At 38.1% G+C, this 19,122-nt stretch overlaps 1 protein-coding gene across 5 annotated transcripts in view; it reads left to right on the forward strand.

The window, feature by feature from the left end:
* The window catches only part of LOC128207531 (baculoviral IAP repeat-containing protein 6-like), a 65,122-nt gene that overhangs the window by 21,754 nt on the left and 24,246 nt on the right, over positions 1–19,122 (forward strand). The window contains exons 18-38 of one of the 5 annotated variants that reach the window (XM_052910491.1): positions 1,217–1,471; positions 1,717–2,455; positions 2,871–3,009; positions 3,528–3,742; positions 4,032–4,226; positions 5,069–5,203; positions 5,606–5,863; positions 6,749–6,924; positions 7,140–7,417; positions 7,785–8,032; positions 8,802–9,056; positions 10,270–10,453; positions 11,061–11,201; positions 11,630–11,704; positions 12,224–12,401; positions 13,308–13,526; positions 14,678–14,870; positions 15,171–15,593; positions 16,578–16,708; positions 17,196–18,187; positions 18,574–18,750. In XM_052910491.1, the coding sequence (XP_052766451.1) occupies positions 1,217–1,471; positions 1,717–2,455; positions 2,871–3,009; positions 3,528–3,742; positions 4,032–4,226; positions 5,069–5,203; positions 5,606–5,863; positions 6,749–6,924; positions 7,140–7,417; positions 7,785–8,032; positions 8,802–9,056; positions 10,270–10,453; positions 11,061–11,201; positions 11,630–11,704; positions 12,224–12,401; positions 13,308–13,526; positions 14,678–14,870; positions 15,171–15,593; positions 16,578–16,708; positions 17,196–18,187; positions 18,574–18,750 (5,606 nt within the window). The remainder of the gene's footprint in view (positions 1–1,216; positions 1,472–1,716; positions 2,456–2,870; positions 3,010–3,527; positions 3,743–4,031; positions 4,227–5,068; positions 5,204–5,605; positions 5,864–6,748; positions 6,925–7,139; positions 7,418–7,784; positions 8,033–8,801; positions 9,057–10,269; positions 10,454–11,060; positions 11,202–11,629; positions 11,705–12,223; positions 12,402–13,307; positions 13,527–14,677; positions 14,871–15,170; positions 15,594–16,577; positions 16,709–17,195; positions 18,188–18,573; positions 18,751–19,122) is intronic. The other 4 variants (XM_052910493.1, XM_052910492.1, XM_052910494.1 and 1 more) reach the window with 4 other exon arrangements.

A 19,122-nucleotide genomic window follows, 5' to 3' on the forward strand; every position in this document is an offset into this window, starting at 1 on the left:
GAAGATGTACCCTGACCCTTAATACAGATAGATAGCCATTGAATGCCAATTAAGAATTTTGCAAACTGTGAAAACACCGAGAAGGTCTGTATATTTGAGAAAACAATGCCGAAAGATAGCAGATGTTTATGAATTCAAATACTTTTGAATATCATCTCATTTCAATATTTATTCACATGTACTGCTGCCTCTGTAACGAATAAACTAGAGTATGTACATAACATGGCAATTGAAAAAGGGAACAAAGGGTCAATATTTCGTGGGATCTTGAATTTGTAGATCACCCAACCCACGAAAACCACGAACATTAATGCCCCACGAACATTAATGATTTCACAGTAACTGTAAAAGTTACAATCGATGTCCTTTGGGTGTCCGAAAATTAGGTACCTAAAATAAATTATTTTTGAAAATAATAATGGATGTACAAATTTTTAGATTGTCCGAACTCTAAGGTGAATTACGGGTAGTCTGTGCTTGTGTGGCAGGTATATTTCAATTCTTGAACTATATTTTCTTGTCAGATACAAATGTGTCAGATACTGACTTTCGGATTGATATGTCACACTTTTAAAAGTGTGCAATTTGGCAATAAAACCTGCATGTTACTTGTTCAACAAACCTGAACCCCCAGGTCCGCTTGACAGCATTGAGGTTTCCTTGGCTAATGGCTTATATTGTAAATTTGCCGTCCCACTCTTCATGTAATAATGTTACAGGGAGGTTAGCATTCTACAGAAGGTGATTGAAAGGAAAAGGGTGCATAAAGAAAAGTAAAACCGTTCCTGGAAAGTCTTAAATAATAGCAGAGTGGTGTACCATAACTTAGTTGAAATCCAACCATCATTGTCAAAGTATTTAACCAGACAAATAGAGAATGTTTCCTTTAAAGCATGGAACATGTTTAAAAACAACTGATAAACCTGAAAATTGACGACTTTTATTTTACTTTCTGAGTCAACAGTTACTGAAATCGATATATCAAAAAAAAAAATATAAAAAAATATATAAAAATATTCCGACCTACCTACCCTATTTTTTTTGGCAGCGTTACCTGAAACTCACCTATTTTTTATTTGGCCTTATCCATTTTAGGTAGCTTGACTTGTTGAACAGAATTAATGTGATGCACTAGTATAAGGATTTTAGCTTGTTCATCCAACAGTTCAATTTGATGACTTTGTAACATGTATATAATTATGTATTTTCTCCCAAGGTACAGCAAGATTTCTGCGGACCCAGACATGGCCACAATGTTCAGTGTGGCATTATTGGAAGGCCTGTTGGATTGTCTACCCCTGCTCTTGTGCACATATTCTGCGGGCGGACTCAAGTGGTTTTTCACCCTACTTGATCGAGTCAAGTGCATGGATGTCGGGGGAACATCAGCACGGTGTGCAGAACTGCTCGGGATGGTGGCCAAACAATTCCAAGAGAGGTCCTCTCCTGTACATGCTGTACTCAAGGCCAGGTAATTTGAGGTTCTTTAGATATAGAGTATATTGAATATTACATTCATGTTGCTCTGAACATTAGAGTTTGGTTGGGATCTAGCAGTTTAAGTGCATTTATTATGGGGGGGTCTTCATTTTCAACAGCATAAAACCACACTAACATTATGAAATGAGATTGATTAATAATTGGTTGTATGAACATGTTTAACAATCATTGTTTTATGAGTAAATTTTTACAAACCTGAACACCTGTTTATTTCAGATATGGTTTAAATGGCCACCCATTTGAGGTGGACATGTTTGACATGGAGCTACCCCAGGCCATGAGGCAAGTTATTCCAGGGAGCCAGCCTGTTTCATCAACATACATAGGCATGGTTGGAGCTGTAAATACCACTTCCACCTCTCAGGGCACTGGTCAACATAGTGACGACCTTGACTTTAATGAGTTTTTCAACAGCCCCCCAGAAAAATCATCAAAATCTTCAATGGAACAAGCAAGAAACCAGGTTCTGGGAATGTTAGAGGTGGAACCACTTCACTTTACCTGCCATTCCACCAGCGATGGGACAAAAATGGAGAGGTTAGATAGTGTTGGAACTGTCAGCAGTAGTTCTTCTGTGATAAACACATTTGGACAAGGTCCTGCATCTAGTGTTGGGATGTCAAGTTCTCTGAATATTCCTTCACTCATCGAGGCCACCTCGTCTTCCCCAATGGCATATGTTCCACCGACTATGTCCTCCAGTTTACCCATGTACAGTTTTCCATCGGCATTAGCCGCGTCAAAACAACTGCAGGATCAGACATCGAAAAAGTACCAGTCAGTGAAACACAAGATCATGTATTTGAAGCAGATGTTAAATGAGGTGAACAAGAATATACTTCCGTCAGCACAGGGTGCTCCAGGGGGAAGTGCTGAACTAATGCCATCTACCCCAAAAACGACCCCTCAAGTGATGACCCCACCCCTCACTCCTCCAAATGAAGCATGGCAGCAGGTAAAGAAGATAAACTAATAGGTCTAATGTAGGAACATACATAGGCATGGTTGGAGCTGTAAATATGCATTTAGATTTTAGCTAATGTTTCTTGTTAGCATATACCCAACTTTAAATATAAATTCTTGTATCTTGTAATAGTTCATTTAGATTTCTTGCAAGAAAATATCATAAGTTGTTGAAATTGATTTGATACTGTATATAAATAGAAGGATATTTGTATTTGAATCATGTAGTTTCTAAGGTTAGTGCAAAAAATTCATTGATAGTGTAACTGTTAATTTGAAACACCAGAACATTCTGCATATTTAAGACAAAATGATAAGGCCAACTTGAAAATGTTTCCAAAATTTCGACTAAAAGTATAATTGATATTTTCTAGAACATCTTAATCTTGATGATTTGGTTATTTCAGATTTTCATGTCTGGAGAGAAAATGGACATGCCCAAAATGACAGGCTCACCCCGGCCTACCTTATCAGCAGTCCCCACCACACACTCTCTACTACAGCCACCCCCTCCACAGGTCTTGGTTATTGAGAGGATCTATTCTGGTAATTGTTTAAACATGATTAAGTTAACATTGTAGAAGTGAATATTCATTATTGCTTGTTTTATTTCGAAGAGTTGGAGATATTGTGAAAGCCTCGGTATCGTCTTTATCTTGCAAAACTTTATTCTTAGCTTAAAAAACATTACATGAGGAAACTTGACACACATATTGCCAGTGACAATATGCACATCTATAGCAAGACCTATGCTTCATAATAGCTGAATTATACACTTAATTTGATAGTGCTTTTCTGTTTTTTTGAAGAAAAAGTGTGACAGCTTGTGTGGTGCCAGTTACACTATCTTACTAATTCTTTTATTTTGGTCATAACCCTGACATCCTTACAAGATACATGTGACTTGTACTTGTGTAATAATAACAAGATCTTGTACTCGTGTAATAATAACAAGATGCGTATGATGCAAGGACCATATCTCTTGAGTTACAGCTGTGATTACCTGAGTGAAACAAGCCAACGTTAGAACAAGCATAATAGTGCTTTCTGTTATGTTCTTCTAGGGGCTCGAAGGTTTGTGATCCTCGATTTTGGCAAGCCGATCCTGTTAACAGATGTGATCATCCCGATGTGCAGTGACCTTGCCTCCCTGTCCATTGATGTCTGGGTCAAGGGAGAGGAAACTGACGGTCAGAGGTTGATTGTGGCCTCTGACATTGGGTATAGGTCACTGGTGATGAACAACATCATGCCCTCGCCTGTCTGTAGATACCTGAAGGTAAATTGTTGGCGGGAGTTACATGAAGTGTGATTTAGTGCTCTTTGTGGCCCATGACATGCACAAAATCAAAGCTACATGTATATATACATTAACAAAAACAGTAAGAATGATAGTCTAATTTTTGTGAGACCATGATTTTTAGATATGAATATGAGTATGACAAAATAAAGTGCTTTGGTTTTGCTTTTCAATGCTAGCAATTTTCTGACATACTGCCCTTTCCAGATTGCACATATTTGAAAGAAATTAATTTTCGATGAATTCATGTCATGCTTTTTTTCAATAGATCACAACTATTGGTCGGTACGGAAGTGGGACAACTAGATCCAAGATCCCTGTAGGTGCATTTTACGGGCACAGCTACATCTTGCCCTGGGAGTGGAGCACACGGTCCGAGGGTGCCGGGCTACTTGACTTCCCTGCCCAGTCACAGTTACTCTCCCAGCTGGGGAGTTTCATGTCCCTGCTGGAAGATATTCAGGTATGGTAGAAGATATTTGAGACATTGTTTTTTGACGGTATTAAGCACGGCTGGTTTTGGAAGAAAAAGTTTGAGGTATTGCAATAGTCTTAGTGTTGTTTTGACGTTTTTTGTCTCAGAGTTCAGCAAATATTTAAACCATGGCTATATAGCCAGTAATGTCCAAGATGTTTGAATAAAATTTGAAAAACAAGTTGGGAGAGGCAATACGCACATGTGTGAGTTCTGAGAATGTGATTATAATTATTTCCATGTTATGCTGCCTTGTTTGAGTTGGGAAAAATGGCATCGACATTTGCTTGGTGGCACTTCATGTTTTGAGAAATTGTCTATTTATGAAATGGTCTGTGGTCGTGTGATTTGTGTACCTATAAATTTAAACAGAACTTATAGTGAACATTGTTATCAACTTAAACCTGTGTAGTATGACTAAATATTTTTGGGCGGCAATACTTTTTATGCTTACTGCGTACCCTTGTACAGTGTAATACAAACATAGTACACAAACATTGTATTTTATCCCTTCGTCTACAAAACATCCCTAATTCTACAAAACACACGAAAATCTTGATACCCCTGTATATTCTTGCAAGAGAGTATCATACAACGTTGGGAATGTCTGACTGTGTGGACCGTTTCAGATAGTAGAGGGACTCAGTTTCTCAATCAGTTTATGCTAATGTCGACAGTAATACACCAGTATTTTCTTATTTGACAGTGTCAGTAATACTTTGGGAATGTCTGACTGTGTGGACTGTTTCAGACGGTAGAGGGACAGCAGCTTCTCGATCAGCTTATGCTAATGTTAACCGGTAATATACCTGTATAATTTTGTTTGACAGTGTCGGTACAGCCTTGCAAAGGCCCGACTGGGCGGACTGCTACAAACGGTAGAGGGTCAACAGCTTCCCAATCAACACACACAGTACTTCCTGAAGCGAGCGAAAAACAATGACGAGGATAATAATATAGCACAGGTATTACAGAAAAAATCTAAAAACAGTCTGTCCCGCTTTTATTCTTTCCTCAAGATGCCAACTGTACAATACTGGTTGGTCTTGTGAATTTGATTTTATTCAACTAAGGCATTTTCATGAAACAAGGTTTGATTTTGAGCCAGTAGGTCAAAGGTCAAGGTTGTGGCAAGCTTGAGGTGAAAGCCAGTATATCTTCAATTACTAAGGATTGCTTGCACCCATTAACTTCATACTTTGTACGCCAGTTGGTCATGACTAGTCGACTACCCCAATTGATTTTTAAATCAGTTGGTAAAATGTCAAGGTTTTTGAATTTGTTATATGAAATATAGAATATCAGCAAAAAAACATCTTGAAATTCAAGCATTCTGAAGGGCATTACATTGAAATGAAACTTTGCAGGCCTACAATGAGTGCCTACAGCTACAGCTTCAACAGAACTTAGCCATGCGAGCCATAGACCGCCTCCAGAGTGCCATTGGTCTGCGTGTCCCCCAGGTCTCGTTCCTGGACAACCCTGCGGTCCTCGTGCGCCAGGCATGCACTGACAAGCTGCGATGCCTCATGGAAAGCCTTCTGGAGACGGTGATCAGTCTGACACACACTTCCCCATCCATACCAAAGACCCCAGCCACACTGTTTACCTGCATGGATCATCAGGTAAAGTAGTGAAATGATGTATGATTAGTTAAAAGAAGGGATGGGTTTATTTGGATGCCTGGATATCCAAATAGTTTAACATTATCCCAATAGTGATAACCTTTTCCAAACAGCTGTCAGGTATTGCAGTGATGTTGGATTAATTAATAGTTTTGTGTTTCTCTTACAAGCCTTATTTTATCATAGTTATTAAAAAGAAGAAAACGTGCAACTTTTAATTTTTGATTTTAACATAATTATGTCTTGGGTATATATATGAAGAATAGAACTTTTGCTTCTTTTTTGATAGACCTTTCAGGGCTTTTTCTATAGTACCCACGGGTCCGACTATCGGACCCGTTCCCAAAGCAAAATATAAGGAGTTTTTCCCAATCTTCAGAAAAAAAATCCCAATAAAAAAAAAAATTTTTTTTTTTTTTTTTTGAAAGTCTATTTATCTGTATTGGTTCATTTGCAACATCCTAATAAATCATGTGATGTAAAGTTTTTTTGATAATTGATCTCGGAACTCATTGGTTTTCATCAGATTCAGAGATTAGTATGAAATATTATCTGTCATGATTTATTGCAATAGATATTTACACCCCAAGGATTGATATTTCAGCCATTTTGGGTCTTTTAAAGGGAAAATAAACTAACATTAAATCATTTCCTAATTAGCAGGAGACTAGACAGCTTTTTTTAAACTGTAAAATTGCCCAATTTCGGCATTTTCACATTGCAAAATTTCCCAAAATGTCCAGGGTCTTTTTCCCAAAATTGCCAGAAAAAGCCCTGCCTTTTTTTAAATCTCAGGTAAAAATTCTTGATATGAAAGATCAAATCATGTGTTAAATGGAAACGTTTATAAAGCCCTATTTATTTTGAGATTATGTTTTTTCGCAGGCGTGTGAGTCTGTGTTCCGTCACCTGTGTCTGAGTGGAACCCCTCGCCTACAGGTCTTGACTGGCATGATGCTTGTGCGCGTGTGTGGTACCCAGCCCTGGTTCGGGGAATTCCTCGGCAACATGCTACAACAGTACTTTAACTCAGAAGCTGGCCAGGTCTTTTCTCAGGATAGGTGAGACATTCACATGTTACATTTATGAGACTACTTTTCCCTTCTCAGGATACTTCAGTACTAATTAAACATTTTTTTTTATTATACCCTGATTTCCATCAGTGTTTTCATTATTGTGATCTAATGAGGTTATAAAATTTCATATTATCAGAATTAACGGTTTCTAATCTAACGGTTTCTTATCTAAGTAACATGAGTATGTTTTAATCCTCCAGGGTGTTTGTCCTGCTAACAGCCATGGGCCAAAGAGCTCTCCAAGGATCCTGCGCCAGCAACATCATGGAAAGCCTGCTGGTGATGCTGGCTAGGGTTCTCTCCCCTATCTTCTCCCAGACCCATGGAGTAACCTCCCCTTCTGGCCACCTGGATCTTACTCTGATTGGCTGGATCCTGCTGTTTATGTGCCGTAACCTTGACAACACCGTAGCGACCAATGTGAATGTAGAGGAACAGGGAGCAGCAGCAGCTGCAAGCACTTCCAGGAAATCACAAGGTCATTTAATTCTGTTATTGCTTTTCTTTTACATTTTGTTTGTCTGTTTTTTAATTAAAAAAAGTCAAGGTATTGTAAAAGCCTAAGTGATATTATTGACTGTGTCAGTTTTGTTGGCGTTGTCATGCAAAACCTTTGCCATGACTCTTTAAACTTTATGAATAATATATATATTATATATGTGTCTCCAGCAATCGTACACGGTTCCCTTTGCTCAATAGTACATTACCTTCGTGTTATCATCTAGAGATGTACGTCAATTGAGACCAAAACAAACGGAGACCCATGGGTGATATGTTTTACTGGCATAGCCCTAGATACCATAGATATGAATTTGTTTTAATTTTACTATCTTTCATTTTTACAGGCAGTAACCTATCAAATAGATGGAACTTTATTGCTGCCAATAGCAATGTAAAGTCAAACCTGAGTAAGAACCAGTCTGTGCGTCAGTACCGTAAATCCCTACATAAACGCCTTCTTCATCATAAACAGAAGCTAATGGACATTGAGCACATGAAGAAGAACTTTCTATCCTCCGAGCAGGGAGGAGCATCACTCAACAAGCAACAGGGCAAAACTTTCTGGAAGGAACTCACACAGTTTGCTTCCAAAGTAAGTGGAGATTAATGGAAATCTAGCTCACTAATATAATCCTTAATTATATTATTTAGGCTTTATTCGTTTTATCAGTATATTTCTATTTATGCTAACATAATGCCTTGTCTCAATTGTAAAAGAAAAAGTCTTCAAATTGTGATAGCCTTCGTGTTCTCATAAAGCAAATAAAAATAACTCAAAAGACTTTCAAGATACTCAAGTGAAATATCTAACAATGTAGCCAGAGACAACAGTACAAGAACAGCAAGACCATTAACTCCTGCTTTGAAATTGTTGAGTAATGTCCCTTTTTTACATAAAAAAACAACAACAACAACCATAGATTAGAGCATTGGCTTAATGGCGCTCTTGTTTACCTTTTATTTGATCCACATATGGTTTTATCAGTTTTGTAAGCTAAACATTTATGCATACATTGTGCTCATACTGCTTGATTCCAGCCTGCTCATTTTTTTTATTACGTATGTAACATTATGTTTTTGATACACTCACAAATGTGATGGATAATGGTTTAGTATTAATACTGAAAGTATTTAAGAATAGTTTTGAAGAAAATATTTCAATTACAATTATAAGTGTTTATTTCATACATGACCTATCAATAATGAAGCACCCTTTTTTCATTATTTCTGATTTTCCCACATGTGACCCATTAGTATGCTCTACCAATTTCTTAAACGTTTCGTCCATTCCACATGTTGTTTTGTCTCAGTGTTGCATGCCTGCTTGTGCCAACCTGCCCCATTGTTTCTCACACTGACAGGCATCTCCATCTGTTTCCCAGCACCTCAAGGACATCATCCAGATCCGAAAAACAGACGCAGAGATGCTTCGGAAACTCCCACGCACAGACAGCTCCCGATTGACAGGTGACGATCGTGATGGTGCAGAGTGTGAGGGGGACACGGTACTCATTCTGCCAAAGGAGCGGTGTCTGCCTGTCGTCCACGGCCTGATGGCACTACTTCTGGGCATGGACTTTACATGCAATGTGGACTTGTTCCTTATTACATGCAAGGTAGTTTGTTCTAAATTGTCTAAGCAAGGTTCTGTTAATATTTCTTTCTCTAAAAAGTAGCATACTGACCAAATGTCAAAAAATACATAGGTCATTCGAAAACTATTTGTTCTATTTAGAATACTGTTTTAAAAAACTGTGAAGTAAAACGAACAAGACACATAATAAAATGAGTTTGATCATCTGTTCAGTAGATGATTTAAAAAATGCAAGTAGGTCTTGTAAAGATTTATGACTTGTGTGGTATATGCCGATATATCAAAGTTGCTGACTTTACACTAGTGTTGCAAAATCGGACCCAAAATGCGATATAAAATCAAATTGGAGGGAATTTATCACTTTTCTATCCTAGAATGATGGAAACTAAATATTTTTATTTTATTTTGGATGCAATATTTATCTAAATATAATTAAATTCAGCACCAATATTCAGTTTGTTGTCAACCAGTTATAGCTATACAACTTGACAGATCCCTTTTTATATCTTACCGTATTTACTGTATTTGCAAAAGTAGGGTTTAATATGTTTGCATGTGTTTGTGGAATCTAGGTGGCGAAATATACTGTGTTTTTTTTACTTTCCTCCATCAAATGATAAATGTTTTTTGTTATTAGTGTTGTGTTTTTGCTTTTTACAAACTTGCAGTACTGACAATCTCTCTTATAATAGAACAGAACACAAATTTATTTTTGAACATAACATTACATCTTCATCAATGAAATGTTATGTAACGATCCATGATCATTTAAGTTAGTTAACATTTGAAAATTTGTTGTCATTGAAATCCATTTGACAGTATATATTCATTAATATAAATGTATTTAAAAACAAATAGTAATAGTATTAAGAGTTACTAGTATTAACTTATGGTTCAGGGGTGGACATATACCATATTAATCATATGCCCTTTGCTTAACAAAACAAAACTGTAACGTTATACAATATGACTTTGTCACCTGTTGTGTCGATGACGCCATACCGAAGAAAATATTTAGCACAAATAAGGAATTATGCTGTCTTGTGTATTATGATAATGCCAGTACAAGCTTTGTTTTTGAAATAAAATGAAATGTTATGTAAATAAACAACATGTACATACAGTATTAGTAGGGCATGGATTCCAGACCTGTACCATTGATAGTTGCCAACCTGACATTGTCAGTGACAATTTTTTATTCTCAATAATAGTAACATCACTAATGCACACTACAGGTTGTAGCGAGGGTGTGTATCTCCACGCGTCCAGCTATAACACTGACAGAGGCCATGTCACAGGACCAGCTGGAGAGACTCATCATGCTGGCTGCTAATCTCGAGTTTAACCATGGCAACATCACCTGGGGCGGGCCCTGGGCTGGACATGCTCTCACTTGTCTACTTCAGGATATACTGGAAGGTGAGTCAGTGTGTATATGTAGAGTACTGGCATATTAGCTCCTCATCTAGAATTTAATCACAAAAACATCACCTGGGATGGTCATATTCAGGACACGCCCTCACTTTTTTTCTGCATGGATATCTTGTATGGTGAGTCTTTGTATATATGTAGAGTACTGGCATATTATCTGCTTACCTCAGGTTTAACAACAGAAACATCGGGTGACAGGAGACTCCCTGTCTGAATATTATACACTTAAACCTTACATATCACAGTTGAGAGGGTGTTCCCGGTAAGCCAGGGTCTGACAGATGACGACATGTCAGGTCAGGTGTCCGGAGCCTCCCTGTTTGAGTTTTATGATACACTTTACACCTTTAATACATATCACAGGTGAGAGGGTGTTCCCGGTAAGCCAGGGTCTGACACATGACGACATGTTAGGTCAGGTAACCGGAGCCTCCCTGTCTGAGTTCTATTATACACTGTAACCTTACATATCACAGGTGAGAGGGTGTTCCCAGTGAGCCAGTTTGCGGGTCTTACAGATGACAACATGTCAGGTCAGGTGACCTGAGACTCACTGTCTGAGTTCTATTATACACTGTAACCTTACATATCACAGGTGAGAGGGTGTTCCCGGTGAGCCAGTTTGAGGGTATGACAGATGACGACATGTCAGGTCAGGTGACCGGAGACTCACTGTCCTTCTCCATGGACCTCGGTGACCTAGATTCCACAGGCGACACTGGTCAAGATGGCACAGGTACTGTTATATAATGTCAGAGGTTCTTAGTAATCATGTGTATAACTTTTTTTACTTGCCAACTTTTGAGAAAAAAAGATTTAGGTATTGTCCTGTCATTATTGTCATCTTCATTGATAACTTGATGCAAAAACTTACGTTGGCAAAAAGTAAGATGTGTTCAAGTTGTTCCTAAAGAATTGTTACATTTCAATCAAGACCCTAGAAAGGGAGCAAGTCAGATAATTTGGGCATAAGTACTTCTGTGTACATGTAGTTTCTTCCTACAAGTAGTTTATATCCATGATACCTAAAACCTACATTTCAATCCAACTGACCACCAAAAGTTCTAGATTGTATTGTGTTATTGGATTTGCTTGAAATATTGTTTTCTTAGCTGATTTTCAAATAAATACACGTATATGTACTCATTACATGCATGTTTTCAGTGAATGAGAGTCTAACATCCTCCACCATAGATGCCTCTGACTTACAGGATTCATCTTTAAATGATCAAGGTACATGTAAGTGCACAACATCGGATAGAAACTTCATGTTGAAAACTGGCATCATTACATTAATATAGTACTATACAATGTGACAGTTTGAAAACATACAAAAGAATAGCAGAAAAGAAATATTTATAATTTTATTGTTATTCATTTTTAACACATTTAATTTTTATGCAGGTAATACAACAAGCTAATTTAATGATTTGATTGTCATTCCATTAGCATTAGTTATGGTAGTTCTATGGAAGGTTAATTTCACAATTATGCAGTGCTTGTAGGGATTGCCATGATTCAGAACGGCCCCGTATTTATACACATTACTGTTAAACGAATAAAAAAAGAGTATAAGACTTTGATATACCTGGAGTAAGAAAATGACATATGGACTTCAAATGTTTCTTTTGTTAAACAAAATCCTTAGTTTCCAAGGGAGGTCATAATCCAGTTCAGTATCATGTCAATTCCTTTGCATTCATTAAAAAAGTTGTGTAATGAAGTTAACGCATGTAAACTTGTATATTTGGCCTCCAGATGCATCCCTGATGTCAAGTATCAAGGAGGAGGAAGATGACAGCTTTGACAAGGGGTCTTCTATGATGGTGAATATGCTTCTGGAGGACGATGAAGACATGGAAATGCCTGCCAAACTGCACGCATACGTGACCGGAGAATCCCTGCAGCCACCCATTACGAATGGGACCACCAACATGTAGGTACCTGTGAGAAACAGCCCAGAAATAAAGGGTCAAGTAATAATGTTAAACATAAAATTCCCTTTGTCTCCGGCCACATGAAACTAACAGAAATTTTGACATGTATTTACTAATATGAATTGGAGTTGTATTCATGAAGTTTTCAAAAGCTTCGCCTCGGGTAACAGTTTTTCCCCCATGTTGACAATATGTACTGTCACACTGCAATATTTATTTTATTATACCGAACACATTTAAATTTATATACATATATAAAGATTTTACCATTACACAACCTTCAAGTTTAATCAATTTATTCTGTAATTATTGTTTCTTTACATTAGCTGTCATTTTGTTGCAAATGTCGCTTAGAAATAATGCATATACCGGATGTACTCAGATTTACAACATATTTTAATAAGCGCTTACCACCTCAGACTTGGGAAACCAAAACAATGCCTATTTTTAGACATGCGTGCTATGTGACAGTAATAATGTCAACCGGTCAAAACGGTACTGTCAGTGTGACAGTCAGAAATTGCCCATGATGGGTATATGAGAAATTAACATGGCAGGTCACGTGAGGTATAATAATAGAACTTACATGCAAATTTAGGAAAAATATCCTCTCCCTGTTTATGTTATTCCACATCTTGCAAATATGCTAAATATCAACAACAATTATGCAACTGAGTAGTGAGTATAAAGCCTAAGCATTTATTCTTTACATTATTTCTTAAGTGAAATGAAAACTTATGAAATAAATGCTCTTTTTTTGCTTTCTTTTGCCTCTTTAAAGTGGCATTAGTACTGTTTTCTGACCAGAAAAAAGACTTTGTTAGAAAACAGACTTGAGTAAGATCTATGTATCTGTTGCCTTCACCATCAAGCTATCTATTATCGAAAACCATATATTGTTTAAGCAGTCCGATGATGATGGATGAGGAGAAAGCCTTCAAGCCTAAGACGAGCAAAGAGATGATTGCAGCCAAGGCGATGGCGGTGTTCGGCTCCACCGGATACAACACCGGATACAACACCAAGTTGATTCCAATGGCCAGTAAAGCTGCTCAGAACACCGCAAATACTGCTGTAGCAAATTCCACCCCAGGACAAGGGCTGTCAACTGCCTTAGATGCAAGGTTAGTTTATATATCTGGTGTTGGTTTAAACATATTCAATTCATGAAAATATACAAATGAAAACATATATTTCATATTAAATATTTGAGATTTTGATTGGAAGCTAAAAGCTTGTAAAGATCTAAGTACATGCATAACTGTTTCAAACATGCTTCTGTCATTATGGAGCTAAGTTTTGACTTTTTAATTGGTCAATAAAACATCTGCAAGAGCAACACCAACAACTGTATCCTACAACTGTATCCCCACCAACTACTGTATCCCCACCAACAAATGTATCACCACCAACAAATGTATCACCACCAACAACTGTATCACCACCAACAACTGTATCCCCACCAACAACTGTATCACCACCAACAACTGTATCACCACCAACAACTGTATCACTACCAACAACTGTATCACCACCAACAACTGTATCCCCACCAACAACTGTATCACCACCAACAACTGTATCCACACCATCAACTGTATCCCCACCAACAACTGTATCACCACCAACAACTGTATCCCCACCAACAACTGTATTTCTTGTTTTGTTAGCTGGTCTTAGTGTCATCATAAGCAGTATCGGCATTATATACAAAAAACCCTCAACCTAGCGATAACTTAGGAACTTACCAAGATATTCACATGTGTTTCCAGTGACTAAACGCACATGATGTGTATAGCAAGGCCCATAACTCTTGCTTTATTTTCAAGCCATGCCCTTTGATCAAATGAGAACTGGCAATCTTTGGATTCTGTTTAGGATGCTAGAGTTTTAAAAATATGACAGAGTAATGTGTGCAATGCACGATTCCATTACCCTATACAGTCATATAGACAGCACAACACATTTACTTCTGGACAGAGTCTGTGTACTGCTTTTATATTAGTACTCTTATGCATCACACCACACTTTTGCATCACACTTTCTAAAAGAGCAACCACACTTTTGCATCACACTTTCTAAAAGAGCAACCACACTTTTGCATCACACTTTCTAAAAGAGCAACCACACTTTTGCATCACACTTTCTAAAAGAGCAACCACACTTTTGCATCACACTTTCTAAAAGAGCATTTGGCTGTCATAACAAGTTGCGTTACTTTTATTTGCTGAAATAATAACCTAGTAATCTACACGTACATATATGTAACCCTCAGGTTGGAATTAGGCCTGGAAACCCACAGTGAGCTGCGGTTGAGGATGATGCTCTCCCTGCAGACTGACGCCCTGCAGAACGCTATGTACTCCCCTCTCCCCCTGCCACCCGGGGACACTAGCAGTGGGTCCCAGTCCCGGGCCTCACCAATGGACGGGGATCTAGGCCCTGACACAGCTTCATCAATACAACAGGTTATACATGCATATCTGCATAATGAATTTTAGATTTCATTAAGATGCGAGTAAAGAAACATTTTGAATGAAATTGAGTGTTTTATTGAATTGTATTTACAGTATGTCTTCTGATGATGTTCAGTAATTCAATTGATAAAAAAATGCTTAGGATCATAATTAAAGTTCATTGGAGTTAGAATTTTTTTCTCATTAAATAACTTTTGTTTACAAATACAAAGTCAAGAAATTGTATTATAGCATAGAAAAAACCACCATTAGTCTTGAAGTGCTCATTCATTTTAACATTCTATTTGACAGCAGAGTTCCCATGAGATGTTGAGCCAAGCCTATGATGAGTTGTTCAGCCAGCGAATCCTCCAGCGAGTCAATCTTGACTCCCTTCTTCAACTATGGCTAACCCTGAATGAAGAACTTCCATTAGACTCTGGAGACCCCCAAACCACTTTTGATCCTAGTCGAGCCCCCGCGATCCCACTGAGCGTGACCTCTGTGACAAACTTGCTGGCATGTGTAGCAGGCATGCAGTCCCTCTCTGTGCGCACCTTCGTGCTAGTGTTTCAGAGTCTCACACTGCTGGCAAACTTAAAGATTGGACAAGATGAGCAGCGTTCAATGGTGATTGTGATGATGGCTGATGGAAATCTGATGTCTATTATCACATCCTTCCTGTCTGGAACTTCTCTGAATGTTCCAGCATCAACTTTTGATTCCAACTCACAGGTCAGTATGAAACTAAGAAAGACTTGTATGTCTGTGGTGAACTGAATTCATGGTAAGAGCTTTGCTTATTAGTAACTGTTCTGATATGAGAAATATTAAATGAAGGAAAACAAAGAAAAATGCTTTCCAATATGGTACAAGAGATACAAAGATTGTACATGAAAGTCATGGCCTCTAAAAACAGATAAAAAATTTGGTTTTACCCATGAAATAGACTCGAGTCTGGTTCTTTAAACAATCATTTTTGTCTCAATCAAGCTAAAGAAATTGTTCGTATACCTGTATACTGTCCTGCATTCTTATGTGAGTTTGTGGAAAATGATTTAAGCTTTGGTTGACTTTGAATGTAAATTCTATTGCAAATTTGTTTGGAATCAATTTTAAGTATTAAACACTAATGCGAACAATTATGCTATTCATGTGTACAGTGTTGTGTAGTACACTATTATTAAGTAGCAAGTGCAAGATTTGTTATCTCAAGGGAAGGTGGAGTGGTAAAGGTGTGGCTTCTTTCCTGAGAGGTCGTGGGTTTGAGTATCTCAAGCAGCATGTTCTCTTGGTCTTTCAAAAAGTACTGGGTTCTAATCTAGAAATAGACTCAATTGTAAGTTATACCAGCCTTAAGTTGTTTACAATCAAGCTAAGATCAAATAAAAGCTTATAATTTTGTGCCCCCTGGTTGGTACATTGTTGTGATGGCTTTCCACCTGTTCCAGCATCCTATTGTTGAACAAACCTGCAGTGATCATAAGTGCTTGGCTTAATTAAAACAAATGAAACAAGCCCTGATATTTAAATACCAGAATTTGAGCTAGCCCAGAAATCATTTTTACCAGTTCAGGGCTTGCTGACTTGTGCGAAATTTGACTGCTGTTGTTCATTTAGCAGTTTGATTTGTGAATCTGTGTATACATATACAATATTTGTGTGTAGTTAGTGTAATCTTTTAAATCTTTAAATCTTTTAAATCTCTTGTTAACCAAGGTTGGTCCATCGGCAGTCAAGGCGTTCCACCTATTTATCCAGCGACTTGGTGTCTGCATCTGTGGAGAGGAGCATGTCCACAACCTTCGTGAAATCATGCTCAAACTTGTGTACACGCTGTCCACAGAGAGGTATGCAGTGTATGCGAGATATCGGCATATTCATATTTGTTATCACATTAATTTTATTTCACTACAGGTTCAATTCCATTAACATGGATAAATACGGTAATGAGGTGTCAAAGTGCACCAATATGTACAAAGGAACTGTTAGGAACCATGAGATTCAGGATAAGTACTCAAGCAGTTGACTTGTCATTTAGGACCCCAAAACAAATCTTTTATTTGTAACTGAAGCATCTAACCAAGATGAGACGTGTCTTACACCAAGCTATGCCTTGGTCAGTATTCAATATAATTCTTATTTGTATCCTTTAGACATGCCTGTGATTCCATTCAGTCGATTGACCAAATAATTTTACAATTTAATCAAAACACTCAGATCCTACTCTTAAAAAAAGTTCATTCTTTGTTGGCTTTTGAATACGGCTCCTTGGCAAGTTGTCGCAAGTTTTTTGTTTGATTAATGCTTTACATGTATGTGATTTTCTCATTGCAGAGGAGCATTCCACTCAAACCTTGGACCGCTGGACGCCCAGTGCATGTTTCTAGAGTTTGTGTTAGGGCTTTCCTTTGAACAAGTTGACATTAACAATGCCATCAGTGTGATTGAGTCAGTGAGCATTCTTGTGAACAGACACATTCTCTGTCAGGAGAGGGTGTTTTGTAAAAGTTCTTCGGACAATTGTGTAAATGCTAGGTCATGTTTCGGTGGATTGTTTGCTAGCTTGTTGCGTGGCGGAGAATCAACGTCGAAGAATGGCGACTACAACAGAGACATATTGGTGTGCAGCCTGATGAAACTTGTGAACAAACTGTTACAAGTAATATTCCCATCTAGGCACGGTGGGAGGGTACCAGCAGGCGTAGATGGGCTAGGTGAGAGTCACACGGGGTCCACATCTCGGGGAGTGCCTGACTCGGCAAAAATCTCCCAGGCACTTGCCACGTCAACCCCCCGCTCTGCCAGCCTGGTGGGTCAGTCTGATGAGGAAAAGGCAGGTCAGGCTGCCCAAGGTGCTGATTCAGTCCCTGTGGCAAGTCCACCTCAGACAGATGAACAAAAGACTGAAAATGCTCAGAGTCAGGCCAGCCAGGACAGGGCAAATCAGGAGGGCACTTCAATCAATCTTTGTGATATTATTCTTGAGAGGAGAAACATTATGTGTAACTTTATCCAAGCTTTGAGCTATTGTAATAGCAGCACCATGGCAATGATACTGGGTAGCAGTGGAATGCCTAGCAATATGCAGGAGTCTTTCACAGGAGGGGACCCTATATCGGTAGGGGACGGGATTTACCAGATACTGGGTACCCTCTCGCGGCAATGTAGTGACAGTCGCTGCCTGATGGATGCCCTTTTCCTGTATTTGTCTGGAAATTTCACAAATCCAGGCTCCCAGGGTCTATGTCGACTCTCTGAACCACTGCTGTGGTTTATACTCAAGGTTCTCGATTCACCAAAGATGCTGAAGATGTTCTTAGATAAAGGTAAGGATTAAAGTGTTTAAGCATTTGTGTTATGAATCAGTCCTTATCAAGAATGTGTAAATTATTTAAACAAATTACCCTGGAAAATTATTGACGCCATAATATAAATACTCTGTATGATTACTCTTTTTCATTGTACTGGTCTTACATGAGTTCATCTGGTTGATGTGTAGTAAATGAACTTTTTACAATCATTATAATGATAGGTAATAATTTATATGGAATCATTCTTTTATCTATATATATGTACATGTAGGTCTGTCTTTCATGTTTTTTTAATACTTGTAATGAAATCTTGACTCTAAATCTCTAAAACCCCTAATCGGTTAAAAAAAGGCAACGAAACCCAGCTAACTTTTCTTATTTCAAACTCCCTGCCGTTCCAGGTGGTGTGGAGGTAGTTTGCAAGAACTTTGTGAACTGTAACAGTCGGATCATCAGCACAAGCCCAAGCCTCATCTCTACCATCATGCAGAACATGAACGGACAACAAAATGCAGACAAACGCAAGAAATGGGATTCCGCTGAATCAGCTGAGGGCCTGCAAAACTTCGCACCGCTTGGTGAGTTTATAGTCTCAATTGGCTTTCCATAACATACATTTAATTCTTGCATACTTTTTATGAGAATTTCTGTTTGAAACTCATCCGTTTTTAGAATGGAAAAATGTTGAGGTATATGTTGTTGTTGGGCAGACACTTTTTCTTGGACATAACTCAAAATCATATTTGAATGAAACTTGATAAACATATTGTCAGGCACAATAACACATGTTGAGCAAAGGCTCTGGCTTTAATAATGGTTATGCCTCCTGTTTGACTTACAATAGAAGACAGGTGCCAGTGTGTGGCTATTGTAAAAAGAACCTACCAAATAATCTCCAAATTATGTCACAATCAGTGTTTTTATGATATGACATTCACATAAATTGTACT

Source organism: Mya arenaria, chromosome 11 (assembly GCF_026914265.1).
Source record: "Mya arenaria isolate MELC-2E11 chromosome 11, ASM2691426v1".
NCBI classification, from domain to species: Eukaryota; Metazoa; Mollusca; class Bivalvia; order Myida; family Myidae; genus Mya; species Mya arenaria.